We start from the raw sequence: 25860 nt of genomic DNA on the forward strand, positions 1-25860 counted from the left end.
GTGAGCCCAGTTCTTGTGTAAAGGAGACAGTTGCACAATTGACTCAATATTCAATTCGAGGGGGCTGATAACTTGCTTCCAGCACTGTCTAGCAATGGGACAGTTCAGGAAGAGGTGTTGTGTGCTCTCTTCCTTTGATTGGCAAAGAACACACATTGAAGGCCCATGTATGCCCTTTTTCCTCAAATTCTCAGCAGTAAGAATCCTCCCTTTTAGAAGGGTCCAGGCGAAAAACTTGATTTTAGGAAGACAAGCATTCTTCCACACAGCAGGCCAGAGGCTCCAATTATCATAGTTGCTATAATTACGAAGGAAGTTGTAACCAGATTTGACAGTGTACATTCCTCTGCTGGGGTCCCAAATATAACTGTCCTTATTCTTTTTGTTTATCGGAGCTGAGCCATATAGCAGGGCCTTCAATTCTTCCCACTGATCAGAGAGGCGATTTGGTATAGGAGGCTTTTTCCAAGCAGTCCATTTATCTTGATCCCACTCCGAGATGGAAAATAAGGAAGATATACCCTTCTCCTCCAACCAGTCATGAAGGTCATTCAGATTGTGATGTCCTTTTAACGGTGTTGCTCCCATAATTCGATCATTCCAAATGGAGGTGTTTTCTCCATTTCCAGGATTTCTTGAGAATTGATCTTTGATGTGGGGAATGATTTTTTAATAAGCCTCTAGATTTGGGTACAAGGACGATCCGGGATCAACGCGTTAATCAGCAAGGACCTCTGCCCGTTGAGATATTTCTTGGCCAAGGCTTCTCCCCACCATTGATCCTACCCAATTAGCATGTGCCAGACTAGTTTAATTCCAAGAGCTTTGTTTGTTATGTTAGGGAGGCGGATGGAGATACCTCCATATTCAAAGGGAAGAGTCACTTGATCCCACTGTACCAAACTGAACTTTTTAGATTCCTATCTCCCTCCCCGCCAAAGGAAGCCTCTGATTATAAGCTCCATTTGCTTATAAATGCTAGATGGAGCCAGAGTTAAGGCGAACTGATATATTGGCTAAGCCGAAAGGAGAGCTTTGATTAAAATGGTTCTACCAGCCAAGTTTAACCACATCATCCCCCAACTTTGGATTTTCCCTCTAACTTTCTCGATTTGTTTGTTCCAGGTCTCTCTCTTAATCCCTTCTTTGGCCAATGGTAATCCCAAATAAATAAAATGGCTCCATTTTCGTTGAATTGGAATTTCCAATATTTTAGATATCCTTTGCATGATATTATTAGGCACATTCCAGGTGTATATTCTACATTTTTTATTATTCAAAAGACCTCCCAAGGTAGCTAGGAAGTCATCTAACACCTTTTTGAACCTTCTAGCAATTATACTAGATGTGCCCCCAATCAAGAGGGTGTCGTCAACGAAGAAAGAGTGATTAATTTCTTTAACACCACGAGCAATTCTAATGCCAGTAATCTCCCTTCTCATTCGCTGATTTTCCAGCTGTATGCTAAACGTTTATGCCATTATTATGTAGAGAAATGGGGACAGCGGGCATCCTTGCCTTAGTCTTCTAGTACTGCAAAAGTATTTACTGGGCCTTCCATTAATGAAAGTTGCAATCCATGGGTTGGAAATGCAAGCTTCGATGATCCTAATAAACTTGTTTGAAATGCCAAATTTTTGAAGAGCTGCAACAAGAAAACGATGACAAACACGATCAAAAGCATTAGCCATATCCAACTTTATAACCATACCTTTTTCATTGTTTTGGATGCTGCTGTGGATGGCTTCTTGAATGAGGATTACATTGTCAATTATTTGCCTTTTTGGGATGAAGCCCCCTTGGTTTTCCGAAATGATACAAGGAAGGATTTTTTTAGTCGATTTGCCAAAATCTTGGTGATGATTTCATATGAAGAATTACATAGAGAAATTGGCCTGAATCTGTCAAAGGAGACAAGATTTGGCTCTTTAGGGATGAGGGCCAAGTGAGAAAGTTTTGTGTTTTCCCCCACTTTATGTTTTTTTAAAACATTCTTAATCATACGTACTAGAGCTTTTTAATTGTCTCCCAATGGCACTTGTAGAAGGCGATGGTGAATCCATCGGGGCTTGGAGCTTTTTCCAGGTGCATGCTCCAAACAGCTTCCCTTATTTCCTCCGTTGTTACCTCCTTCTCGAGCTCACTGTTTTGCTGTTCACTAACTTTGCTGCTAATTTGCTGAAGAAAATCAGCGCTATCCACTTGTAGCTCCCCAGCTGTGAGGAGGTTTTTAAAGTGGTTAAACACTGCTTCTTTTATTTCTTCTCTCCCCTTGATTTCCTGCCCTTCCACTTGGATTTTGTCAATTTGGTTGCCTGCTCGTCGAATCTTGAGGTTGTTGTGGAAAAAGGCAGTATTCTTGTCCCCTGCTTGGATCCAAAGACATCTGGACTTTTGTCTAAGTTCCTCCTCTTCGTTTCTATTTTGTTGGTAGAGGGCCACAAACATTTCTGTTTCGTGGGCTTTGTCTTGTTCAGTAACTTGCTGACTTTCTTTTTCTTTGTTCCACTTTTCCAGCTTGTCTTGCAACTCTGATTTTCGTTTCTTGTCCCTGAAAGCTTCTTCTCTGGCCCACGTTTTTATTTTTTCTCTCACATTTTTGAGCTTGGTCTCCCATACGTACTGTGGGGAGCCCAACACCTCTGCGTCCCAGCTTGCTTTTATTAAATTCCTGAAGCTATCCTTGCTGTCCCAAATTTTGCTATACTTGAATGGGATCGGACCCTGATTTTCCCACTTGTCCAGGGTGAGCACAACCGGCTTATGATCGGATGCCGAGGCATGCACGATTTTGCTCTTGATGGACGTAAAACTTGCAGCTAAATCCTCCTGAATCAAGATTTTGTCAAGCCTTTCCTTTATGTTTTGAGCACCGGTTCTTTTGTTGCTCCATGTGAATTTTCCGTTGCTGGGATGGATATCAAGCAACTTATGTTCAGCAATAATATCCTCCAAGACTGCTCTTGACGAATCTCCTATGAATCTGCCTCCCAGCTTTTCCTCTATATTCCGAATCAGATTTAGATCCCCTCCCATGACTAGATTGTCTATCTGAACATCTTGTATTTCTTCTTTTAGAGACTCCCAACATAAAGCTTTGTCTCTATAGTGATTTGGTGCGTAGATATTTATGACCGTATATTTGATGTTTGTGTTCTTCTTTGTTAGATCTATCTTGATCCAATTAGTCTTGAGTTTTTGGCTGATAATTTTCCAGTTCCATTTATTCCACAACGTACCAATGCCTCCTGAGGCCCTGTTTGAGTCTGTTGCTATTCCTTCGTAATTTTTTTGAGTTGCTATCAAGGTTTGAAACTCTCGGTTATTGATTTTGGTCTCTTGGATCATTAATATATCCAGCTATTCTTGCTTTATTAGATCTCTTGTTGCATTGAGTTTTAAGGCAGAACCCAACCCCCTACTGTTCCAAGAGACCAAGATCATTATTTACTTGGTTTATGGTGGTTCCTAGCCTTGTCCTTTGGTTGCGTTTTCTCCCCACTCCCTTTCTGTTTGCCAAGGAAAGTGTCCATTGGCTGTTGAGTTCCGATAGCCATATCCTTTGCTGCGGCCTCATCTCTAAGTTCCTTGTTGGTTTTCCTCCCAGCTTTTTTAGGTTGCTCCAGAGCATTGGATGTTTCTTTGACTTTGTTTCTAGTGAGGATTCTATCAATGGAGGGTGGGGGAGGCGAGAAGCTGGGGGTGGGGAGGAAGCACTGGCAAAAATGAGTTGGGGAGGGGAACGAGGAGATGGGGGATCTTCTTCCAGGAGTTCAAAGGGATTAGAAGACAATTCAACCAGAGGAGCAGGGTTGGAGAGGGGGTTTGAGGAAGTAGCAGTATTTCCATGAGCTTGAGGAGGGTTCTGAGTGTTTTGTTTATTACTAGTTTTCTTCCTTTTCACTTGTTCCCAGTTATTTTCATGAGTTTCAGCAGTCTCAACCGTCTCGACATCCTTAGGTTTGCTACACCTATTTGCAAAATGACCATACTCGTGACATACCTTGCATTTGAAGGGGATTTGATCATAGTCCAGCTGCTGAATGTGCGTCCATTGATCCACCTTGAGTTTGATTGCCTCCGGAAGCCCTTTTCCCATATCTAGTTCCACGCAGATCCTAGCACAAGCGTGCATGTTGTCTTTTGGTTCGCATCTATCAATATACTTGCCCACTGCGTTCCCTATAGCTTTGACTGATTCGTCCTCCCATCAATGAAGAGGGAGATGCGGCAACCTGACCCAGACCGGCACTGCATTTGGGATGTCCATCTTCGGATCAAAGTCCGGAGACCACCTATTCAGATATAGGCCTCTCAAATCCATAAAGTATGGTCCATTCCTGAAAATAAGGTTCTTCTCTTCTTTAGATTCAAACAAAAATGTGTAATATCCCCTTCCACAGAACCTAATTGCGATTTTCCCTTGTATATTGGCGCTCTAGTTTCTCTCCGCCCATTTTTGGACTGCTCTGGGGGAGGGCCACAGACCTGTGAACTGCCCAACCAGTCCCCGTTCGGCCAGAGAAATGGCTGCTTTTCGAGGTAGAGTTGGAGGTAAAGATATCTCAGGAATGTCATCTAGTTTTTTGACAAATTTACTTGCAACTGGCCTGTTTTTTGGAGCTCCATGATTTGCTATTAAGGAGGCAAAGGCTGCTTCATGGTTGGGATCTTCATTCGGAGAAGGAGAGTCGTCCCCCGACAGGTTAGGCATTGGCCAGAGGAAAGCTCAGTAGCAGAAGGCTGCCAAGCCCAGAGCAAGGAGCAGAGATCAGCGCGGAAGGATCCAACCAAGAGGAAGCAAGAGGGGAGGGAGGCAACCCAACAGCAGTAGGCTACCACGCAGGGCTGCTGCAGGAGGCAGTGCGAGAGGCAGAGGCACAGGCTAGGTCACGGGCGCACAACAGCTAAAAAAAAAAAAAAATCAGCTCTAGTGCAATATTAAAGTTAACAACAACGGTCCTTTTATAATTTTAGCACACTGGTGCATTTATACAAACAATACACATTGACGTTGCGAGTTTAAATAAAAGCACTAGGTCTGCAATATTTTTTGCGTGCCCTGGTGTCATTCTTTAAAATAATGCCCCGTGGCATTTTTTTATGTATACACACCAAGGAAGTATACATTTCAAAAACTAGTGTTCTTTGCATTCAACGCCTTAATGCTTTTAGTTATGTATGCAACCTCGATGCTTTTGATATATGTAGCACACTAGTGCTATTTTTTCTATTAAGTGCATCACAAAAAAACATTTGCTAAAACCTCCAGTCACCTAGATTTTTTCAGTTATGATGAATTTCCGTTATAATCTCCACTAAAACATCCATTATCACAAATGAATGTTTTTTTGACAATTTTATAACACTAAAAGCCTTTGTTATAACCTCCGCTAGAAGGTATTTTCCTTATAGTGTTAAAGCATTTGACAATAGGAAACATTAGGCACTCCAAACCATTTTACCAATTTGTACTAGAGAGAAACTAACAGTCTTCATAGCCTCCATTTTCCTATAAATTGAGAGCTTGGCCATTCATAAATGGGATCAGAATTCAAAGAATTGTTGCGCTATCAAGATAATCATTGAGAGAGAGTATTAGAGATAGGAGCTAGAGGAGGTCATGTTGCAACTTCAACACTTGGTTGTAAACTTCCTTCTTCTCATTAATATATAGATCGACTATTCTTCCTTCCAGACCATTGTCCATTGATTATCTCTATTATGATTGACTAATGATTGTTTGGAAGCTTGGCTTATAATGGTTTATTCAATGATGCTTAGTTTTTTTTATCTATTATGGCTTTGATTGATGGTATTATTATGTTGTGAAGGGTTTGTTTTGTTCCTTTGTGTGCAAGATAAGCCTTTGGAGCTAGCTAGGAGCACTTCCCAGCTACACTGACAACTTCAACTCATCTACAAGGAATACAAGAAGGTTCTTCCTTAGCATTACTTTGTCAATATTGCTTTATTTCTTGCATTGTTGAATGGGTCATGTCTTAAGATAGTCAATCCCTTATCATGTCTATTTCGTGTTTCCAAAAAAACCTAAGAGGGTAATTGTTTGTTCATATGAGCATTATTCCCTCCAACAGAATTGGCAACTCCACTAGGAGGCGTATTTCTTCTTGGCTTATTTTTCTCTCCTAGATCTTGGATCTCTAATCTCGTCACTAATTGAGTTCCTATCATTTGCATGCATGTTAGTTTAATTTATTTGAGTTCTTGTTTTTTTTACCTAGACTGTATTTTTCTGAGTAAAAATCTTGTAATGCTTCCTATAAGTAGAAACCAGAGCGTTATAACACACCTTTCTGTGTACCCAATGTGTTACTCTTGTGTATGCCACACTGTCTTCTTTAGATCACCTATGTTACTACTTTAAAGCCTCTATTTCTCAACTTTGTTATGGATTTGATTATTTGTGTTTTGCCTATTTGTGGCCCTGGAGTATTTGTTGTCCTCAACTTTGATTAATTTTCCTGCATTCATCATTTTATTTTGAAAACTAGCTTAGCTTGCATTACTTGCATCCTTAAAATAAAAGAAAAAAGAAATCATTTTATCTACTTTGCTTGATCGTTCAGTTCATTAGTGTGCATTTAACTTGAGTATGGTTGTCTAGATTTCTTAGGTGAGTTGGAGTTTGCATTGTTCTTGTTTATTTTGGGAAACGAATTGTGCTACTATCTCCTTGTAGAACTATTCTTCATTGAAAGAAAAATATAAAGAGCATGAGCTACATAGTTTGAGTCAGAGTTATCATGAATTCCATACGTCAAAACCCCTACTAGAGACATTTAAGAAGTACCCTAAAAACAATCACATAATAAAATTGATTAGCAACTCTTTTAGCAGGAAAAACACACAGTAGTCTAGGATAGGGTCTTGGGTTAGGCTATGCAAGTCAACTCCCCAAGGATATAAATCAGACTAGAGTTAATAGTGAGTGAAAATACTATTTCACCCTCATTGACTGGGACCGCTCCTCTAACACAAGAGTTAAGCGTGAGGCAACATCAGAGTGTATGAGAAGGTGTCCTTCCTTTAAGTGCATTTTAGTGGACATTCTATGTACAGGGGATTCCTTCGGGAATTTCGGGGTTGTGTTGGGGTCTTAGGTACCCTACCCACACAACGTGTTTCCCACGATTGTGACCCCCCCGTAGTAACAATGATTTGTAGGTAAATGGTAATGGCCAAAATCTTATGGAAACATACACAAGATGACTGGGGCAGGTTGCCCTGGTACCTAAAGGAAGACGAACTGTTATGAAACCAGCTCAAGAAAAGATAGAAAAGATAGATCAACGCCTTAGAATTCAGCCTCTTCGAGGGGGCAACCTCCTTTACATTACATAAATGAACAATTCTTGGATGATACAAATGAAAAGACCTCCTTTCTATATATAGGAGTCTGAGGGGTTATAACATAATCAGAGCCGACATAACAATAATAATGTAAGGGCACAATAATAACAATAGTGGGCTTCTATGGGGCACAATAGTAACAATATGGGCACTACATGGGTACAACAATATAATAAGTGGGTTATACTAATAACAATAAGGGGTTACACTAGTAGTATAGGGGCCTAACACGAACCTACTCCATCTTTAGCTTGTTGGGAGGGTACTCATCTCCATGAGAGTGCTTGCACCATTGAAGTTTGGGCGAAGCTCGGGAGTAATAGTAATTGTCTCTATCCCAACTGGATTCTTCTCATAGTCCTTTGATATTGGGATTCATATCCAACTAGTTGTGTTTATTGGAAAAAGTAGGATTGTGTGTTAATCTCTTAATTATTTTTTCTTTTTAGGAGTGTGTTGTTTGTTACCGAGTATATTTATAAAAAAATATATCATTAATTATGGCTACTATAGGACCTCGTAGACCTAGATGCCTACGAGGCCTCCATCCACTCACTATGGAGGAATATACGAGTGAACCAGATTACCCCTCTGATCAGGGGAGTTTGTATCCAATTTCAGACCCTAAATTGCACCTTACTTACCCAAAGTCTCCCTTGTCAAAGGATCCTTTTACATAAGGTTTTTTTCCTCACTATAATCCTCCCCTCACTGACCCTCTTGGGCCTATATTGATTTAGGTTGCTCCTTTTCCTTTTGTATCTTCTTCAATTTCCCATCTAAATGTCCCAATGATGGCTAGTGAATCCCACTCCTTTGTGGACACCTTTGCTTCACCTCTACTCAGTCAACCACTAAACCCACATGCACCAAGTTCAACACATGTTGTTGGTTATCCAACTATAAAACCTTTGATTAATCCAAGAACACCAACTACACCCACTTTGGGTAGTGCTCAATAATTTATTTTCTCCACCAACCCAACTCCTTTTGTGTTGGCTTGTGGTACCTCAACTCCCACCCCATTAGGTGTTCCCAATTCCACAACCTTCAATAACCCTTTTGGCTAGAATCCATTGCTTAGTTTAAATCCCCCTCCATTATTGTTTGGGGGGAATGTTTCTAGCATCCATCTACCTATCGGGGGCACTCCTACCCCCATGCAACCTTTGGTACAACTAGGTACTTCTTTTATTGATGCTTTTCTTGTCGGTGGTTATGTTGTCAGTAGTGGTAATGTACTTAGTCCATCTTACGTGCAAAGTGGTGTTTCATTTCCAAGGTGCTGAGGGTTTTAGCCTTCAGTGAGGGAGTAGGATCTCCCTTCCTGTAGGAGTCGGTAAACGAGACTTGGGGTTATAGCCTTCTTCCAGTGGGTGTTGGAGAACTAGTGGAGGTTGTAGCCTCCTGTGGGTGGGTGTCTGTGTGCTAATAAGAGTTTGCACCAATACAAGATGTAATGATGATTTTCGTTATATATTAAAAAAGAAGATAGAGACAATGACAGTGGTGGTTTTCTTCTATATTGGATTTCCACCTAAAATCCTGGTGTTTTAAAAGTGCTTCCTATGTGTTGTGATTTATTTGCTCTTTCTTATGTTCTGGATAGCTAATAATGCAATAGTTAAGATAACTCACTGATAAAAGATATGACAAATTAAGTAAATTGGATATAAACCTTTTTTCATTCACTAAAGTCGCGTACAGATGTGGGTTACATAAAGAACAATAACGTACAAAATTTTGAATGTGAAATTGTGAAAACTAAAAGTGAATTAAAAACATTGATTCACCCCCGGCCCCTCACCCCCTCTTAGTATTTTTTCCTAACATAGGAGTGTAGTAAAAAACATAAATAACAACTAGATGAGTTGCAACATGCATACATGGGTCTGTTCTCAGATCCTAATGGGATACCATCCAAGAGGGAAATGGAGCATGAGATTCAATTATTTCTAGACTCCTCGTTGCCAAACATTGGGATATACAAGTAGTTTGTTATATAAGCGAGGTGAAGAAGCAATTGCAACATCTACTAGAACATGGTACAATTCAACCAAGTACCTCACCATGTGGTTCACCCATCATCACTGTTGCAATCAAGGATGGGACTTGGCAGATGTATATCGATTACAAGTTGTTAATAAAAATTACCCTCAATAACAAGTACCCCCTACCTAAGATAGATGATTTGTTGGATCATTTGCAACAAGACAAATACCTCACCAAGCTAGACTTAAAGTTTGGATATCACCAGGTTGAAGTAAAAAAGGAGGATATTTGGATGACTTTTTTCAAAACTAGGTAAGTTTTGTATGAGTGGTTAGTCGTGCCTTTTGGCTTATGCAATACACCAGTAACATTTATGAGGTTAATGAATGCTATATTGCGTTTATTTATAGATTCATTTGTTATTGTTTATTTGGATGATATACTGGTATACGTTGCTACTTGGGAGAAGCACAACTCACATTTGATGTAGGTGCTATAGACATTGAAGAAGCAAAAACTGCTGGAAAATCTCCAAGTGTGAGTTTTCACAACAGTCTTTGGTGTGTTTGAGGTATGTGATAGGTGGAAGAGAGCTAAAGATATATACCACCAAGATGGAGACCATCATGAAGTGGTTGGTCCCTATTAATGTTTCTGAAGTTAAATAATTTCATTAGGACAACACAATGCTTGAGGAAATTCATAGCCTCATTTTCAACAGTAACAACACCACCCCACACCATAACGACAAGTGGTAAGAGTTTCTAGCGCTGAGAGGGTCAAGAAAGGGTTTTTGAGGAGTTTTCACAGTAGTATTTGGTGTATCTAGGGCATGTGATGGCTATAGGAGTTTGCACAGTAGTATTTGGTGTATCTAGGGCATGTGATAGATAGAGAAGAGATAAAGTGGTTGGTCTCGACCAATGTTTTAGAGGTTAGGAGTTTCCTTGGGGCAACACAATACTTAAGGAAATTCATAGCCTTTTTTTCGGGAGTAGCAGTGGCACTCCATGCCATAACAACTAGTGGAAAGAGTTTCTAGTGGGGAAAGGGTCAACAAACGGTCTTTGAGGAGTTAAAGAAAAAAAATCAGTCAAGCACCGATTTTAGCATTACTGAACTTGCAACATCCCTTCGAAGTGGAGATACATTGAGTGAATATGCTATGGGAGCGGTCTTAATACAGGGAGGAAGGCTTGTATGCTACCATTATGGAGTATTTTATGGGTCAGTTCTTAACTACCCTACCTACAACAAAGAGCATTATGCCCTGGTGCAAGCTATGAAGAAGTGAAAATGTTATCTAATGGTAAATGAGATAATAATCCACACATATCATCAACCACTACAATACCTGTAGGCCCAGAGTAATATTAAATAAAACATCCTCTACAAGACATAACCAATTGTTATTGAGTGCTCTTCTCATGCCTTATGCAATCTTTACTGCACTAACAAGTCTCACGTTTTGAATTTTCCATAATTCAAAATTAGTTTTACCATTAAACCTTTCCACCTCCAACTTGACATTCTTCATTTTCACCATTAATTCTCTTCACACAAGATCCACAAAAACATTTTTTTTTTAAATATCCCAATTTGAATTCCAAAAATTAAAAATAATACACCAAAATCTCCAAAAATAAAAAGAAAACAACCCTTCTTCTTGACAACTCCTGAAATAGGTTCAAGGTTCAACAGTTGCCTTCGACTACTGTCTTTGTAGCCTCATATAGCTTCCACCAAAAACTTGGACAAAATTTGGTCTTTATAAAAAATAGACTCCATTGGCCAAACAAAAAAGGTTGGTTCTATCTTCACTAGCACCAGCCTTCACCAACAAAATAGGGTTTGCAGCCTCCACTTAAAACAATTTGGGTGGAACCATATGCAACCAAATTAAGAAAATAACTTGAGCTTCTCAAAACTCAACAAAATTTTGAACATGGTGAAGAGTTTTATCTCCTTTACTTTGACAATCAACAACATAAACATGAAAATTGGACTATGACCATGTTTCTAGTATGTCACTATAATACACTGGAACTAGGTGAGATTTTTTTTTTTTTAGGAAAGGAAAAACCAACAACTTTCTATTAAATAAAAAACATTGTTAGATGTAGCAAGCTAGTATAATCCCATATTACATATGCATAGCATATATGTGCTAGTATAATCCCATATTACATGTTAGTCTAATCTCATATTACATGAGAATGATATCATTCAAAGGCACGCAGGCCCCTCAAAGAAACCCACAGGGAACACCATTTATAGCGCAAACCCATAGGGAACACCATTTATAGCGCAAACCCACAGGGAACACCATTTATAGTGCAAACCCATAGGGAACACCATTTATAGCGCAACGACGGGCAACCACTCATCATTCTAGCAATGTCAGAGGATACTTTCACTGACATGATAACACGTCAAAAGATATTGTAACCAGCAAGATAAACACCAGAAGAAATTATGACCAACAAGAACATAATAGCACCAAAAGATATTCTGAACAACAAGAAAACCCTAGAAACGCTCCAACCAGCGTGAAAAAAAACTAGAAAAGCAAGCCTGAAGAAAAAAACCCGAAAATACATCATTGAAAAATACGATCAAACTAAAACGCGTAGCTAAATATCTATAAGAAAACATAGGCCTAAATGTAAACCTCGAAACAGGGCATTAGACGAAGCCTATAACGAGCAACATACAATGCGGGTTAAAAAAAAACCCACCCGAGAAGCATAAAGAAAAAGAGCCGCAGGGCCCATGATAAAAACCTCAGAGGGACAAATTACAAGGCAAAACTCTGAACAGAGTAAGAGAGTGGCCCCAATGGCTGCACAACCCACAAAAACGACAGCAACCCCAAAGCATCAACCGGCTAGAATGACATTCGCAACCACGGAGTAGGAAACCGCCAAGAAAAACAGGGTCGTTGGGCACAAGGGAAAACCACGACCACCTCTTCACCAGCGACACCAAAAGAACCAACAGGTGGGACCATACAAATTGTGACAAAGATATCTAGGAAGTGGGTAACTCTGAGCACACCAACTGAAGAGAAACCCTCGACATTCAAATAACGACACCATCCACGGTTGAATAAACCGTGAAACCGCACCACTGAGCCACCTACAAAAAGACGACACGGCAAGAGGGCAAGGGGAGGCATGAAAATAGGCGTGAGGGCAACTAGGGTTCGTCGCCTCTCCCCGTTCCAGTTTTTCTAGCTTGACAAAATTCTTCTAAAGTGGGTGGGATCTATATTGTCAACAATCTATGGAACTATAATTTAGGATCAAAATTAATGTTAAAGCGCATACCAAAGTTGTGCATAACTTCATGCTAATTCTGCATACTCTCCCATTTGCGAAATCTGATTTATGTTGAAGAAGTTTGGACTAGTTTACACCTAAGCAGTTTGGAAACAAAAGTGTTGATACATGACACTGATTTGCTTGCCAAATCTAAATTATGCAAATTATGCCTAAGCGGTTTCGTACTCTCCCATTTGCCAAATCTAATTTATGCTTAAGCATTTTGGAAATAGAAGTGCAGACGTGCTGATACAGGACATTGACTTAAAAGGAACGTCGACAACAGGATCCAACCCTGTTAGTGTCTATGAGTCACCAGTGATCAAATGTACTCTTTCCATGTGGTTGATAGGGTGATTAGGTCAAATTGTTATGTTTTCAAATAAAATTTGATACCTCTTGGTTGTCAAATGGTCATTGGTTTCTGTCTAGGTCATTTCTACTCCCTCCACTTGCTCAAGGTCATCATCACTCATCATGGTCATGTCATCATTTAGGTGTCCTAGGTCATCAAAAGAGTTAATGTACCATCATATAGGTCATGGTCTAGGATTTACATTTGATTGTCATCATAATGTCAGTCAATAAAAATCAAATAAGGGAGTCATGTCCATCATTTGGGTCACCATCATGGGAGTTAGCAACTTAGGGAATAAAGTAAAAAGGTAACATTTCCATTTGAAGAAATTATGTTGCAGTCACATCAGTCAATAGTCTTTCTTTCAAAAGTACACATGATGTCATGAGCCAAAATTGAGTTTTTTGAGCTATAAAGAGAAATAAAGCTTTTCAAGAGTTCATTCTATCCTTCCAAGTCTCCAAGAGCTCCTCTCAACCATTGTAGCACTTGCCACAACCATTAGAAGTTCAGATTACATCACCAATTGCTCAGTTCACTAGCTTGTTGCGCTTCTGGCAGGGTTGTTGCGCTTTTGTTTTGGAGACATAAGGAGGGAAAGAACAGGTGAAAACTCCATCTCGGTGTTTCAAACAACTTCAAACAAGTAAGTGGGACCATTACAAACCCATGCTTTAGTCAATTCCTTCACAAAACTGATAAACTTCTTCCCTAAGGTTTGTTGTTGTGCTTTTATGATTTCATGGTTTTGCTTCACTTAATAAGGAAATTTCCTAGTTTCTTGGCCTATACATCCCTAATATCCCTCATTAGACACTCCCTACCATTCCCCTCACTTTACTTCAGTTATTTCATCATTTTCTCACACAACCCTAGCTAGTTGCTGTGCTTCTAGACTAGGACTGTGTTTTCCCTCTTTTGCCCCCTTCCCCTCACTCAAATTCAGAAATTCCACTCTCATTGTGTTCCAAAAACACTTCCCTACTCCCCATAATTTTCTCAGGAATTATCTCATCTCCCTTCCCCTTCATTTCCTCACCCCAACTTGTTGCGCTTTTAGCCCTGTTTTGCAAATCAAATCCCTTGCCTCCCCTTCACAACCCCTTTTGTAGAAATTTCCACTGTAGATCAACAGATTATGCAATATACTAAAGCAAAATACAATATCTACTTCTACAACAAACTTGCGGAAGCTTAATAGAATTTGAGCAAGATCAAATAGAACACATATAATTGAGAATGAGAAATCAATCACACCTGAACACAGAAGAATACTCTAGGGAAAGCCTAAGCTGCAAACCCCGATCTCTGTATTATCATACAAGTGGAAATATGTTTATATTACACAAAGCATCAACTCACAAGCTATCCTGCTCTCAGTACAATCGAACAATACAGTTCACAAACTGAATAGACACAAGATATGCCTTCCCTCAGCCCTCCAAGCCTCCTATTTCCTTGCACAGTTTTCCTTGGGGTCCAATGCTGCCACCTATGTGAATTGGCCTCATCACACACTCACCAAACCCAAAAGTAACTGCGCAATCTCTAGGAATGAATTCCTTTTGCATGCAAGAGATATACTCCATGGAATATTCCTACAACTGATAGTACGCTGCCCCATCATCTGATCTCAACTGGGTCTCTATATGAACTGACATAAATGAGTTATTTATGAGAGAATATTCAGTTATCTGAAGTGCAGCAGTTACATGCATGCGTGCATTAACTAACTGAACTCACAATTAATTCAACAAACTATTTGAACTAATCTAACTAGACTTAACTCAGTTAACTGAGCTAACTAATTACAGCTCATCCTGATCTCCTTTAATCAAGGGATAACTTCCTCAATCAATGGAGAAACTGTTGCATGTCTTCACATAGACTTCATGTTTGATTTTCTACAACTAATTAACTCAAGATGAATTAATTAATTATTTTACAAACAGCTGCTAAGATCAAATTCAAATTTTAATTCTCAATTTTAGTTTAGGGACTAACTAAAATTGGAATGTATCTCGAAATGTGATTTATGGCAGTGCTAATTTTAGCATTTCTTGTTGCTATTTTCAACACCTTTCTCATGAGCAACACTTCCTCATACCTTTGTTTGCATTCCATATTGATTCAAAGGGTAAGTCTACATCTCCTGCGCCATGGAAACATCAAAGACCAAAAAGGAGGTGATTGGCATGATTTTTAGGGTTTTGAGGTCATTTGCTGCACATAGGGATAATTTTATTTCAAAATTAGTTTCTGAAGTAATGAAGATGAATCTTGGAAAACCAAAGGAGGTTTATGTTAAGGAAAAACCAATCACAATAACCTCCTTCAGTTTCTACACAGGTTTCATAGATTGGGAGATATTCAACTTTCTTGGAGGCCTATTTCAGAAAATCAAATTCTCCAATTTAATTTCCTGTTTTAGTCATTCTTTTGTGGCACGTATTCCAAGAAGATGGGAATGAATTTTACAAAACTGAGAGAGGTTTTCTTCATAAAAAACTTATCTACAAAAACCTCTCCCAGTTTTGCAAAAAGTATTTTTGTTAGAGAGATATTGGTTCATCTTTGAGCCCTATTTTTGCAGAAATGCAGAAATTTCACTGCCCAGAAACACAGCGTGTGCTCGCTGCGCTTTTTCCCAGAGGCTCTAAATGAAGATTGAAAAGCATGTGGAGATGGCTAATGATGCAAGGATGACAGAAAAGTACTTTGGGAAGCTTGGTAGCAAGCTAAGTGGGCTTGATTGTGGAGAAAACTCCACAGTTAAGCGCGCTTGAGCCAGAGGAGTTCTGGGATGGGTGACCTCCTGGGAAGTCCTGGTTACCGGGTGCAAGCCCCGGAAGTGATGATTGATGCTATGTGATTCATTTCACTAGTTTCAATCCCACTTCTTCACCCCTGTGAGCATCACCCGACGCAATGAGTGCTAAGTGAACTATTCAAAAATCATGAGAAATTAGTCAGTTACGACTACCTCTCATGGAAATGGTCATATATGAATGACTTACTTAACGTAGTTGAATCCCAAAATGATATCTAATATAATGCACTGCGTAAACCCCCATACTTAGATGCATAAATTTTCAGAAAATGAAAAAATAGTGCTCATTTTTTACCTTTCTGCCACTATTTTAGACCACTCGCTGCTCTTTTGGACAGTTTGACTTCAAGGCAATTTTTCAAGGGTTTGGAGCAGTGTTTTCCAGTGCTTGATGATTCCATGGTGTAGTAGACATCTCCATCTTTCCAACCATACCATTTTCAGCCAAAAACTCCTCCGGGAAGGCCTCCAAATCACCTTCCAAACTTTCGTTGTGCTTCTTCTGTCAAACGCTGCGCTTCTGCAATCATTCGTTACGCTTCTATGGATGAAGCCTTTTTCTGCATTTTCGTGGTGTAGAGTTGATTTTTCTTGATGTAATTAGTGTCAAAATGATTTTACCTGATGTAGTTGAGTGTTTTAATGATGGTTAGAGTGAATATCTTGTAATTAAATGCCTTCAAAGTCAAATTCAAATCAGTTAGTGTAAAGGAGGAAAGTGGTTTCTAACTCCTCATGATGTGGCAGTGGTTAGGTAGGATTAGGAAATCAGTTCCTAGGAAGCAGGATTCGACCCCTGAGAGGGGGAATGTTGTTTTGCATCTATATGTAGTTAGAATGAACTCATAGAGGGGGTTGGATTCTTGAAGCTCAGCTCTTGGACTAGTGTACTAGACATTTTTGCAGAAATATATGCAGTTGCAACTATTTTTATGGGATTCTTGTGATGTGGTTTGTGGCACTATATTTCTTCAGTTTTCTCTATGCATCTAATGGCTACGTATTTCCAGCATCCATCTATATTCTTCTGGTGATTATCTCTTAAGTTTTAAAGCAGATTTCATGATCAATATGCTCTGTTTTGTCTGAGATTTTCATATAAGTGTTTTTTCTTCTAAGCAAATGAATTCATACCTATATGCTCATTTTGCTTCCTTTTTCCCCTCACCATACTACAATGACAAATTCACTTTGTGCCATTGATTACACCTACCTTGCCTCATTCTATATCTGCAACTAATCATTTGGGATACTTGACCTAGTTCTCAGACCTAGTGCTTCTATCCAACAAACCCTAAATCAAACCCTATTGTGCTAAATACCTAGCCTAAAATCCATATATTCTCCAGTCACTTCCATTGGCTGTGAGGTTGTTTTAGAGAGAACCCTCTCTGATTTGGCAGAGCTAGCTGCCAAGTCCAAAGTTGGTCTGAGGTTACCTCCTTAACTTCCTTTCTCAACCTAGCCAACTCCAAAGTTGGCATGAGGTTATCTCCTTAGCTTCCTTTCTCAACCTTGGGACACTGAAGAGTGCTAATAGAACCTGCAAGAGCAAAGTGCAGATTAGACATTATTATAAACACAGCAAAATCATTGCCATCAAAGTTCGAACCTGCGCGGGCAAAGCCCAACAAATTTCAAGCCTGCCTTCTTAACCTCTCGGTCGGCCATATCAAATGTCATGGATGACAAATCTACTTCATTTTTGTTAACCATAATAGCGGTTATTCAACTCATTTCAATTTTTCATGAAACAAGGAAAAAAAAACCATAAAATTTTATAAACTTCAATTATTTTTCCTTGAGTTACATTTTTCCAAAAAAATAGTTAAATTTACATTTTCCAGATACATACACGTAAATCCAAAAATTAGATAAATGCATAATTTTCAGTCTTGGTTTGAAGGCAGAAAAAATCTTTTTGAAGTTCAACATTTATATAAACTTTGAACATAAATAAAATAGAAGTTTCTTAATAGTATTTTCAGTTATATCTCAAAAAACTGCCAGAGAGTTTTCAGTTAACGACTCCCTCTTATAAAAAGTGTGGGGGGTAAAACTCATAATGTTCAGCTTTTCTGGACTCTCTGATTAGGCACTGCATATAAACTAGCGAAACACCTTTTAGATAAGGAATCTGCAATCTGCAAGCACATTGAGCTCCTCGTATACATAAACAGCAAGATAAGCTCTTGAAAGTATCTCTAACACTATTAGAACTTCATCCAGTGAAAATAGCAAAACAGGATCTGCTGCCTTCCGCTTACAAACCTCGGATGAAATCCTAAACAAACATTGTAATTTTTAAGTGTGATTTTTTGGAATTTCTAATAGATTTTTTTGTTGGAATCTGGCAAAAAAAAAACAATTGTAGCGAAATCTTAATTGGTGTTGTTTAAACTGGTTTTTTGATTATATATGTGGATTTACCAACCTCAAAAACCCTAAGAGACTTTGATGGTGAAGAATTCACCTGTCAAATTTGGGATTTCAATAAATCCCTGCGAAATTCTAAGACAAATTAAATCAGAAAATTGTTAACTAAAAGACACCTGATATATTCAATAAACTGAACAGCTCTCAGATGAGGGCTTCCCCTGGAGACTCTCTGACAGAACACTCTATGAATGTATTATTAACCATCATGAATAAATAATATCATTAACCATAATGTATAAAAAATTTACATCATACAAGTAAGAGAGTTAGAATAAAGTGTAGAAACTAAATCTTAATATAAAGCTCATGCTCAACTAATGAAATCTTCTCAAAAATACATTTCTACATTAATTTCAACCAAAAATAAATAAACTGAAGAAATTTCCAAAAATTCACCCTCTGACTACTCCAAAAACTTAAATACTACTCCACGAACGAGGACTTCGAGGCCCCAGAACAGGTATCTTAACCCACACAAACTTCTCGAACACTCTGCAAACAACTCCTCTGCACAGACTTCTGCAAAGGGTGGCTCGAGATAATCCCTCCGTGCGGACTCGACAGAATTGGCGACAGAATTGGCTACATCTCCTGTGTTGACACGCACGGCCGCTCCTCCACAGCAAAGATACTCTGCACGGGTTCTCGCATGCTCAACGAACTTTAAACCTCTGCGACCTCTCTCCTCTGTGCCCCATGGAAAAAAATAAAACTCAGCCCCAAAAAGTGGCACAAGGAAAAATTCATCACATAATGCCAATTTTAAGTGGTAAAAGCTTAAGAGTATGTCAAGGAGAAGGTAAGATATTTTATTGAAGAAAATCAAGCTTACCATTAATTTATCCCATCTCTGTGGCTACATAGAAATATCTATCTTGGCACCACTAAATAATTGCTATCAGTTTGGTAAACCAACACACCATTACATTTATATAAAGTAAATTTTGATTTTTACAATATACTGTTGTCACAAATTTAACCAATATGAAAGAGATAAATTTAAAACATACTTATGTGATAATGATTTCCTATCTGGCACAATGAAGCTGGTGTATATGGAAAGTTAGAGGAACCTGCTTACAATGATAGCAATGGGTGCCTTCATGAAACAGATTCAGAGCATCACTCACCCCAAACGAAAGAATTCAATGTATGCTCAGTGACCAATTCAATCTGAGAATCTCGTTCGCATAACAAGCTACTCTCTGAGAATCTAATTCAGACTAAAGACTATTGTCCAATGACAGTATGAAGTTGATTGAAGCCGGCCAAGAGTATTATCAAAATGAGAATAATTTTGAATCATGAATGAAACTGTTATGAAGCTCACTCTGGAAAGACTTGCTTCAACAATTTTTAGACCAAAAGAAAGATTTACCATGCTTGTTCAACCTCACAATGGCCATTTGTTCCATGCTTGCCTGAGTGGTCATTAACAATACCTCTTTAAAAGCTATAATCCCTGCCCACCAACTATTTGGAATAATGAATGAAACTGTTATGAAGCTCACTCACTCTGGAAAGACTTGCTTCAACCATTTTTAGGCCCAAAAAAAAAAAAAAAGATTTACCATGATTGTTTCAAGCTCACAATGGCCATTTGTCCTATGCTTGCCTGAGTGGTCATTAACAAGGCCTCTTTAAAAACTATAATCTCTGCCCCCCAACTAGGTTGGTTAAATGCAGAAGGGTTGTTGAAGGATTGGATCTGAATATAAAAGATCAGGGGGCCACACCAAAACAACGAATACAACTGAATTTGAACACTTACGGTTGGGGAAGATGAAGATATGTTATATCATCTTTCGATTCATTGATTTATACATACTTTAGCGACGTTGTTCTTGATCGATAAGAGGAGTAACATCAAAAAAAGATTATGTTAGACAATTCTCACATGCTTTTATAAGTTTCATATCCTATGTGTGATATCTGGTATGTTATATTGCGCGAGTTTTTTGGAATGCAGGAATGTTGGGAACTTAAGTATGGTTGTCAAGAACTATGGGAGGTTTCTCCAAAATTTACAGGAAATAGCTAATTGAAAGCGGTAATATTATATAATAAAAAAATAAAAAAATAAAAAAATATTTGTTTAATTACATAATTTATATAATGATCAAAATTAATATTGAATCAAAATATTCAAATATTAAAATCAATTTAAATATATAAATAATAAATATATAATTTCTTTTATATATAAATATATTTTTTTGGATCTCTCTCCCTGAGTTTCTTCCTTTTATATATATAAATATTAAAATGTCAAGTTCATTATGACACATGACAAGTCTTTGAAACAATCTGGCTTAAAAATACAAAGGAACAGTTTTACATATGTTTCTCTAGTTATTCTTGAGCGAAAAAGTAAAGCAACTCTAATGTTTAAGCATTCACTGCTACATACAATACACACACACAATCTTCTGCGATATATATACATAAACAATAGAAGAAATACTCGTCAACATGACATCCCAAATATCGCCTTTACATCGAGATGCCACACACTTCCTTAACCAATCAAGAGATTGCTCCAGTTTCTCAATTAAGGATATCGATGTTAAGGATGTCTTTGGCCTTTCTTCCTACAAAGTTTTCAACTCACGTTCATGTTTTGTGGGTAGTGCAACATATTTCTCTACAGGTTTTGTATTCCCCAACCCCAGGGAATGTCAGAACTCCAAAAATAACCGTCTTCAAAACTTCCAAAACTTTCCCAAGCTCCCATTGCAGCTCTCGCTGAAAAGGGAACGTTCCCATACAGTTCCAAAGCTCTCGGGAGCGCGAGAGCCATTGGAACGGGTTTCCCAACTCTTTAGAGAGGTTCCCGTGTAACAAAGCTTGTATGTCATGAAAATCTGAAATCTCCGTTACCTCCAAGGATTTCATTGTTGTGAAGTAATTCTAAGATAATAAGATAAGATAATTATATTTATGTACAATTACTGACCACAAAGTAGGTCAAAAGGACTATTGAGTACAATGATGTCCATACAAAGCGGGGAACCAAACGGTCTAATAAAAAAAGATATAATGCATAAAGTAAATCAACATTTGGCCCTAGCGGAAAAGATCTAGGAGCTAATAAGTCTGAGGATCAAACCCATCTCTCCTAACATTCGAGGTTGAATAAAGAGCAATGAAGAAACTCAACAAGGTCTGTTGGCTCGATGAAGAGTTGGTGGAAAGTGCGGATTGTCCACTAAATTGTCCCCTGGGGGGGTTCACGCGCTGCTAAGGTCTGGAGGGCCTAGTCCGTCTCCCAAGAATGGATCCAAGACAGATTTGTTGTTGAGATCTCGTGTGGCGGGGTGAGGTCCCACAGATCCTCACTGATCTAGAGTCTAGATATGTACTGGTATCAATCGGTCTCTTGGTGCCCCTATCTGAAGGTAGTACCCTAAAAAATGTCATGATCCTCTGTGTGGGGTCTGGTCTGATGGGAGGTTGAAGAATATGCATTCGGAACTTGAGAGCCTCCTGCATATATAGGGCCAAACATCTCTGATCGGGGTACCTGAAAAAGTCGGTGAGGGTCCGAGAATCTCTAAACAAGCAATGAAACCTTCATCTGATCTCGTAGTAGACGTGGCATCCAAGAATGAAGTGCACTTCGGTCTCCACTTCCTGTAAATAACATACATGGCAAATGTTGTCTGGACTATCCACCTAGTGGTCCGTCTCTACCTGAAGTCTATGAGAACCTACTCTGAATTGTCCTAGAGGAATGCGAAGAGCATGCATCCAATGGTGAAACATATACTGGGGTCGAACAATGAGCCTATCTCTCAACTCCAAGAAGTGCTCAGCGTAGAAGGCCATCTTTGGGCGCAACCTCTCCGAGGATTGACCCAAGTGACTTAGATGAACTCCCTGTAGATGTCCTCCTTGATGATCTTGTTTAGCACTTGTCTAATAGGTAAAAGGTGACCAAGAGCATCTAAGGAATATAGAAAAGGAGGGAGACGATCCAACTAAATTCCCACTGACTCTAAGAGATCTGAAACTCCTGTAAACCAACATCTAGCTCGGTCTAAGGGAGTAGAACGGGTAATAGTCTTAGAAGAAAAATATGCCAAGTAGGGATACCGGTCCCTACTCTTTACCGAGTTTGCAAAGCCCTGGACATGATGCAAGAATGAAACCAATCTAAAGACAATCTAAAGACCGTCTCAAGCCGAAAGGGTTGAGCTCCAAACTCGACAAGGATGATGTGTTGCGGTATTGTCAGTTTGCATCTAATGATCCGGCGGAGAAGAAGAATCTAGACTCTCTCAGCAGAAGCCCAATCTAACTCAAGTAAAGACGGTCCCCAAATCTCTGAGCCATATAGAACAGTGAGATGGATCAAGGTGTCCATGAGGCTCATCTTTGACGAGATGTCCTGGAAGTGATGTCGAAAGCACTGTCTCTTGAGAAGGGCTAAGGATCCATATCCTTTGTTGATTTGTGGCTGAAGCGTTGGTCACACACTGAAGGGGGGACCTGAAAATTGCACCCCCAAGTAAGCATATGTGCTGGTGATCTCAATCTCCTCCCCTCTAAATAGGAAGTGAAGGTCTGAGGTTTTCTTCACCCCATTGAAGATCATAACCTTGGTTTTACCCAGGTTGACCGCCAATTGTCGATGATCATAAAACAGAGCTAAGGCATCCAGTTGCCTCTGTAATCCTTCTGGAGATGAGGAGAGGACAACGTCGTCAGCAAAGAGTAGAATAGATATTAGAACTTGGTGAAGAAAGCAACCACCAGTGTCCAGATATGCTCATGTAGAAATGCCTCCAACCCATCAATATAGATCCCAAACAGGGTAGGGGACAGTGGACAACCCTATTTAGCCCCAATAGTGCTTCTGATGAAATCAGACATCCCATGAGCCGCGAGAAGACGACCAAGAACAGACTCATATATGCGCATAATAACGGTCAATAAAGTTGCAGAGTTGCCAATATTTCTGAGTCTCTAGAGCAAGGCCTCCCTCGACACAAAGTCAAAAGCTTTTTGAAAATCTACGAAACAACAGTAGACTTTTGAAGAGCGGTATTATGCCTCCTCAATCATGGCGCTAAGAGTGAAGATGTGGTCAATGGTCTGATATGCCAGTCGAAAACCTACCTATCCCCTAGCTCTGAATTGTCTATGAGTTGTCTACCCTCAAGATCACTAGAGAGCTTCCTAAGGTCCAGGGATCAAGGACCGTGGAATCGATCAAATTGGAGCAGAATTCAGGCACTTCGTAGTATCAAGCCCTTTAACCTTTGCAGTGGACGGCTAACAATGAATCTAGGAGAAGCAGGCCAGCAGATAACCCAATACGGAGCAGAAACAAAAAGGCACAATAACAAATGTAATATGTATTATTGTTTCAGGAAGGAAGCGAGCAGCACCCCGCCCAGATAAAAGATCCATAGCGAACAGTTCCAGCTTTTGGCCGGTTAAAACCAATCATACGTGGTGCGGACGTTCAAGTCGAGAAGATGTTGTGGGGGTTACAAGCCAGCGATCAATAGTGCGTGACAAGCCAGTCTTACCGAGAATACAGTTATATGGATATTCATACATTCGGGTAACTTCCTCCATACAGTCAGTTTTCAAGTTCTTTCTTCCCTGTCTTAGATTCACCGTTCCTTCCGACACTAAATAAAATGAAATTTCCTGTAACTGTAAGTGGATCAAAACCCTCCTTGCTGTAAGCCGTGTTGTTTCTTTAATGGTGACAGGAGGATTGAAAGGAAGTCAACCGGCAAGAGGCTAAAAACCCAAATTACTGGAAGAAATGAATTGATTGCTCGAACTGTGACTGGTAGCCACTGAAAGAAATATCCCATATCGATTGCTTAACTGACACATCAAATTACCTGATTACATCATACTCAGCAGCTTGAAATATGATCCTATAACGTCAACCCCAGTAGCCCAATCCTACGAAAAAACAAATGGGCTTTTTTAAAAGCCCGAATAACACCCCAACAGTTCCTTTCTCGGTTTCGATTGTTAACAAGTACGGCTTGTGGGGATTCTGTGATCATTTTGACAGACTGAATATCAAAAAAAAAAAAATTATATATCTATATATATATATATATATATATATAAAAAAGAGACCTCACTACAGCACAGAGGGCTTTAAGGGAATCCAAGCATCATTGTTCCTCTGCTTCATCTATAGCAGCTTTGTCCGCAACCTTCTGCGCCTTCTCAAAGAGCTCCATAGTCCACTAACTCCTTTCCCATGGCCTTAGAAGAGCCCATTGCTCTACTGCTGCTGCTATTACCTAACCCTAACCCTTGCCTAACCTCAATATCAACAGAGTGCCAAAACACAGCAATTTATTATGCTATTGCTGACCCACTTGTGATTTTGAACCAAATTCTTCAGAGAAGCGAAATTGTCCACCATTTGCAATTACATTGATAAACCCACCAGCATCATCTTCCTTAGCAGAAGAAACAATCTCCATCCCTGCAGATTGACAGGAAGCGAGTGCAGTTGAAGGAGTAGTAGGGGATCCAATTTCTTCGATCCCGGCGGGGCAAGGATTTTTCTGCTTGGGACCTGCAAGGAAATTTCAACGATTTTTAGTGAAAAAATTCAATTAAAAAGAAGATGAAGCATAAGGCTGGAATCAAATAAAATAAAGATACACACACTCTATCGGTTGAGCCAAAAAAGGACAGAAAAGAGGCACAGAAGGAGAAGATGATAAGGCGGCCTTCAAATCATTTAAACTTATTTTGCATTGGTAATTTGCCTTGTAAATCCAAACAATTGGACTATTGCAATTTCTACCTCTTGCTCTACGAGTGTTGCCGACACCTGCACGATTAAAATCACATCTACTCAGAAACCAAACAGAATGCCAGTGGTTAAACTCCCCAAAAACTAGAAATCCCATCTCAAAGAAAGCAAGTGGACTCACAGACAAAAGAAACATACCATTTTTCTGGTTTGTTTTGCCACTGATGGGAGGGTCGGAGGAGATGACGTCTTCGGTACAGAAAAGAAGCAACTTCTGTAATGGACGGGGCTCATGATGTCGCCTAATCAGCTTTCTTCATAAATGCTGTATATACAAGAAACACAGTGAATCAAAAAAGAAAAACAATGATACATCAATAAAATCCTTACCTTAATAACTCTATGTCGTGTGATGTCAGTTTTGGTCATTCTATTATCCTATATATATTCATTGTATAGGAATGGTAGCCACTCGGGGTGGTGGCGCAGTTGGTTAGCGCGTAGGTCTCATAGCTTATCTGAGAAATCCTGAGGTCGAGAGTTCGAGCCTCTCTCACCCCATTTTGCCTGCAGACTATTGAATTCCATTAATTTCTTTATTGCCACTTATAAATTTTCTGAAATCATCAGTTGGATATCTTTGGATTAGCAATGTAAATTTGCCTACTGATTATTGAATTCCATTCAATTCATTTCAGTTGGATATCTTTGGATTAGCAATGTAAATTAGTTGGATATCTTTGGATTAGCAATGTAAATTTGCCTACTGATTGTTGAATTCCATTCAATTTCTTTATTG

General features: G+C 39.2%; 1 protein-coding gene and 1 non-coding gene across 2 annotated transcripts; one reads left to right on the forward strand and one right to left on the reverse strand.

The window, feature by feature from the left end:
• Positions 1–18630: 18630 nt before the first annotated feature.
• On the reverse strand, positions 18631–25623 carry LOC149246633 (uncharacterized). The gene is made up of 5 exons (XM_089442055.1): positions 25619–25623; positions 25260–25375; positions 25113–25139; positions 24747–24878; positions 18631–19003 (listed from the first exon to the last, which is right to left on the reverse strand). The coding sequence occupies exons 1-5, from the start codon at positions 25621–25623 to the stop codon at positions 18720–18722; spliced, it is 564 nt and encodes a 187-aa protein (XP_089298181.1). The 3' UTR covers positions 18631–18719.
• On the forward strand, positions 25536–25622 carry TRNAM-CAU (transfer RNA methionine (anticodon CAU)). The gene is given in 2 exon segments: positions 25536–25573; positions 25587–25622. It is a non-coding gene; the product is annotated as a tRNA-Met (tRNA).
• Positions 25624–25860: the final 237 nt, after the last annotated feature.

This window comes from Pinus tabuliformis, chromosome 7 (assembly GCF_031772625.1).
Source record: "Pinus tabuliformis cultivar Carrire ecotype Pingquan chromosome 7, CPIR1, whole genome shotgun sequence".
In the NCBI taxonomy this organism is placed as follows: Eukaryota; Viridiplantae; Streptophyta; class Pinopsida; order Pinales; family Pinaceae; genus Pinus; species Pinus tabuliformis.

What these genes read in the sequence shown, in the direction of transcription:
- LOC149246633 (XM_089442055.1), bottom strand. An exon ending in CAAAACAAACCAGAAAAATG is followed by an intron (nt 25,140 to 25,259) that starts GTATGTTTCTTT and finishes TTAATCGTGCAG; the next exon opens with GTGTCGGCAACACTCGTAGA. An exon ending in CAACACTCGTAGAGCAAGAG is followed by an intron (nt 24,879 to 25,112) that starts GTAGAAATTGCA and finishes ATTTCCTTGCAG; the next exon opens with GTCCCAAGCAGAAAAATCCT.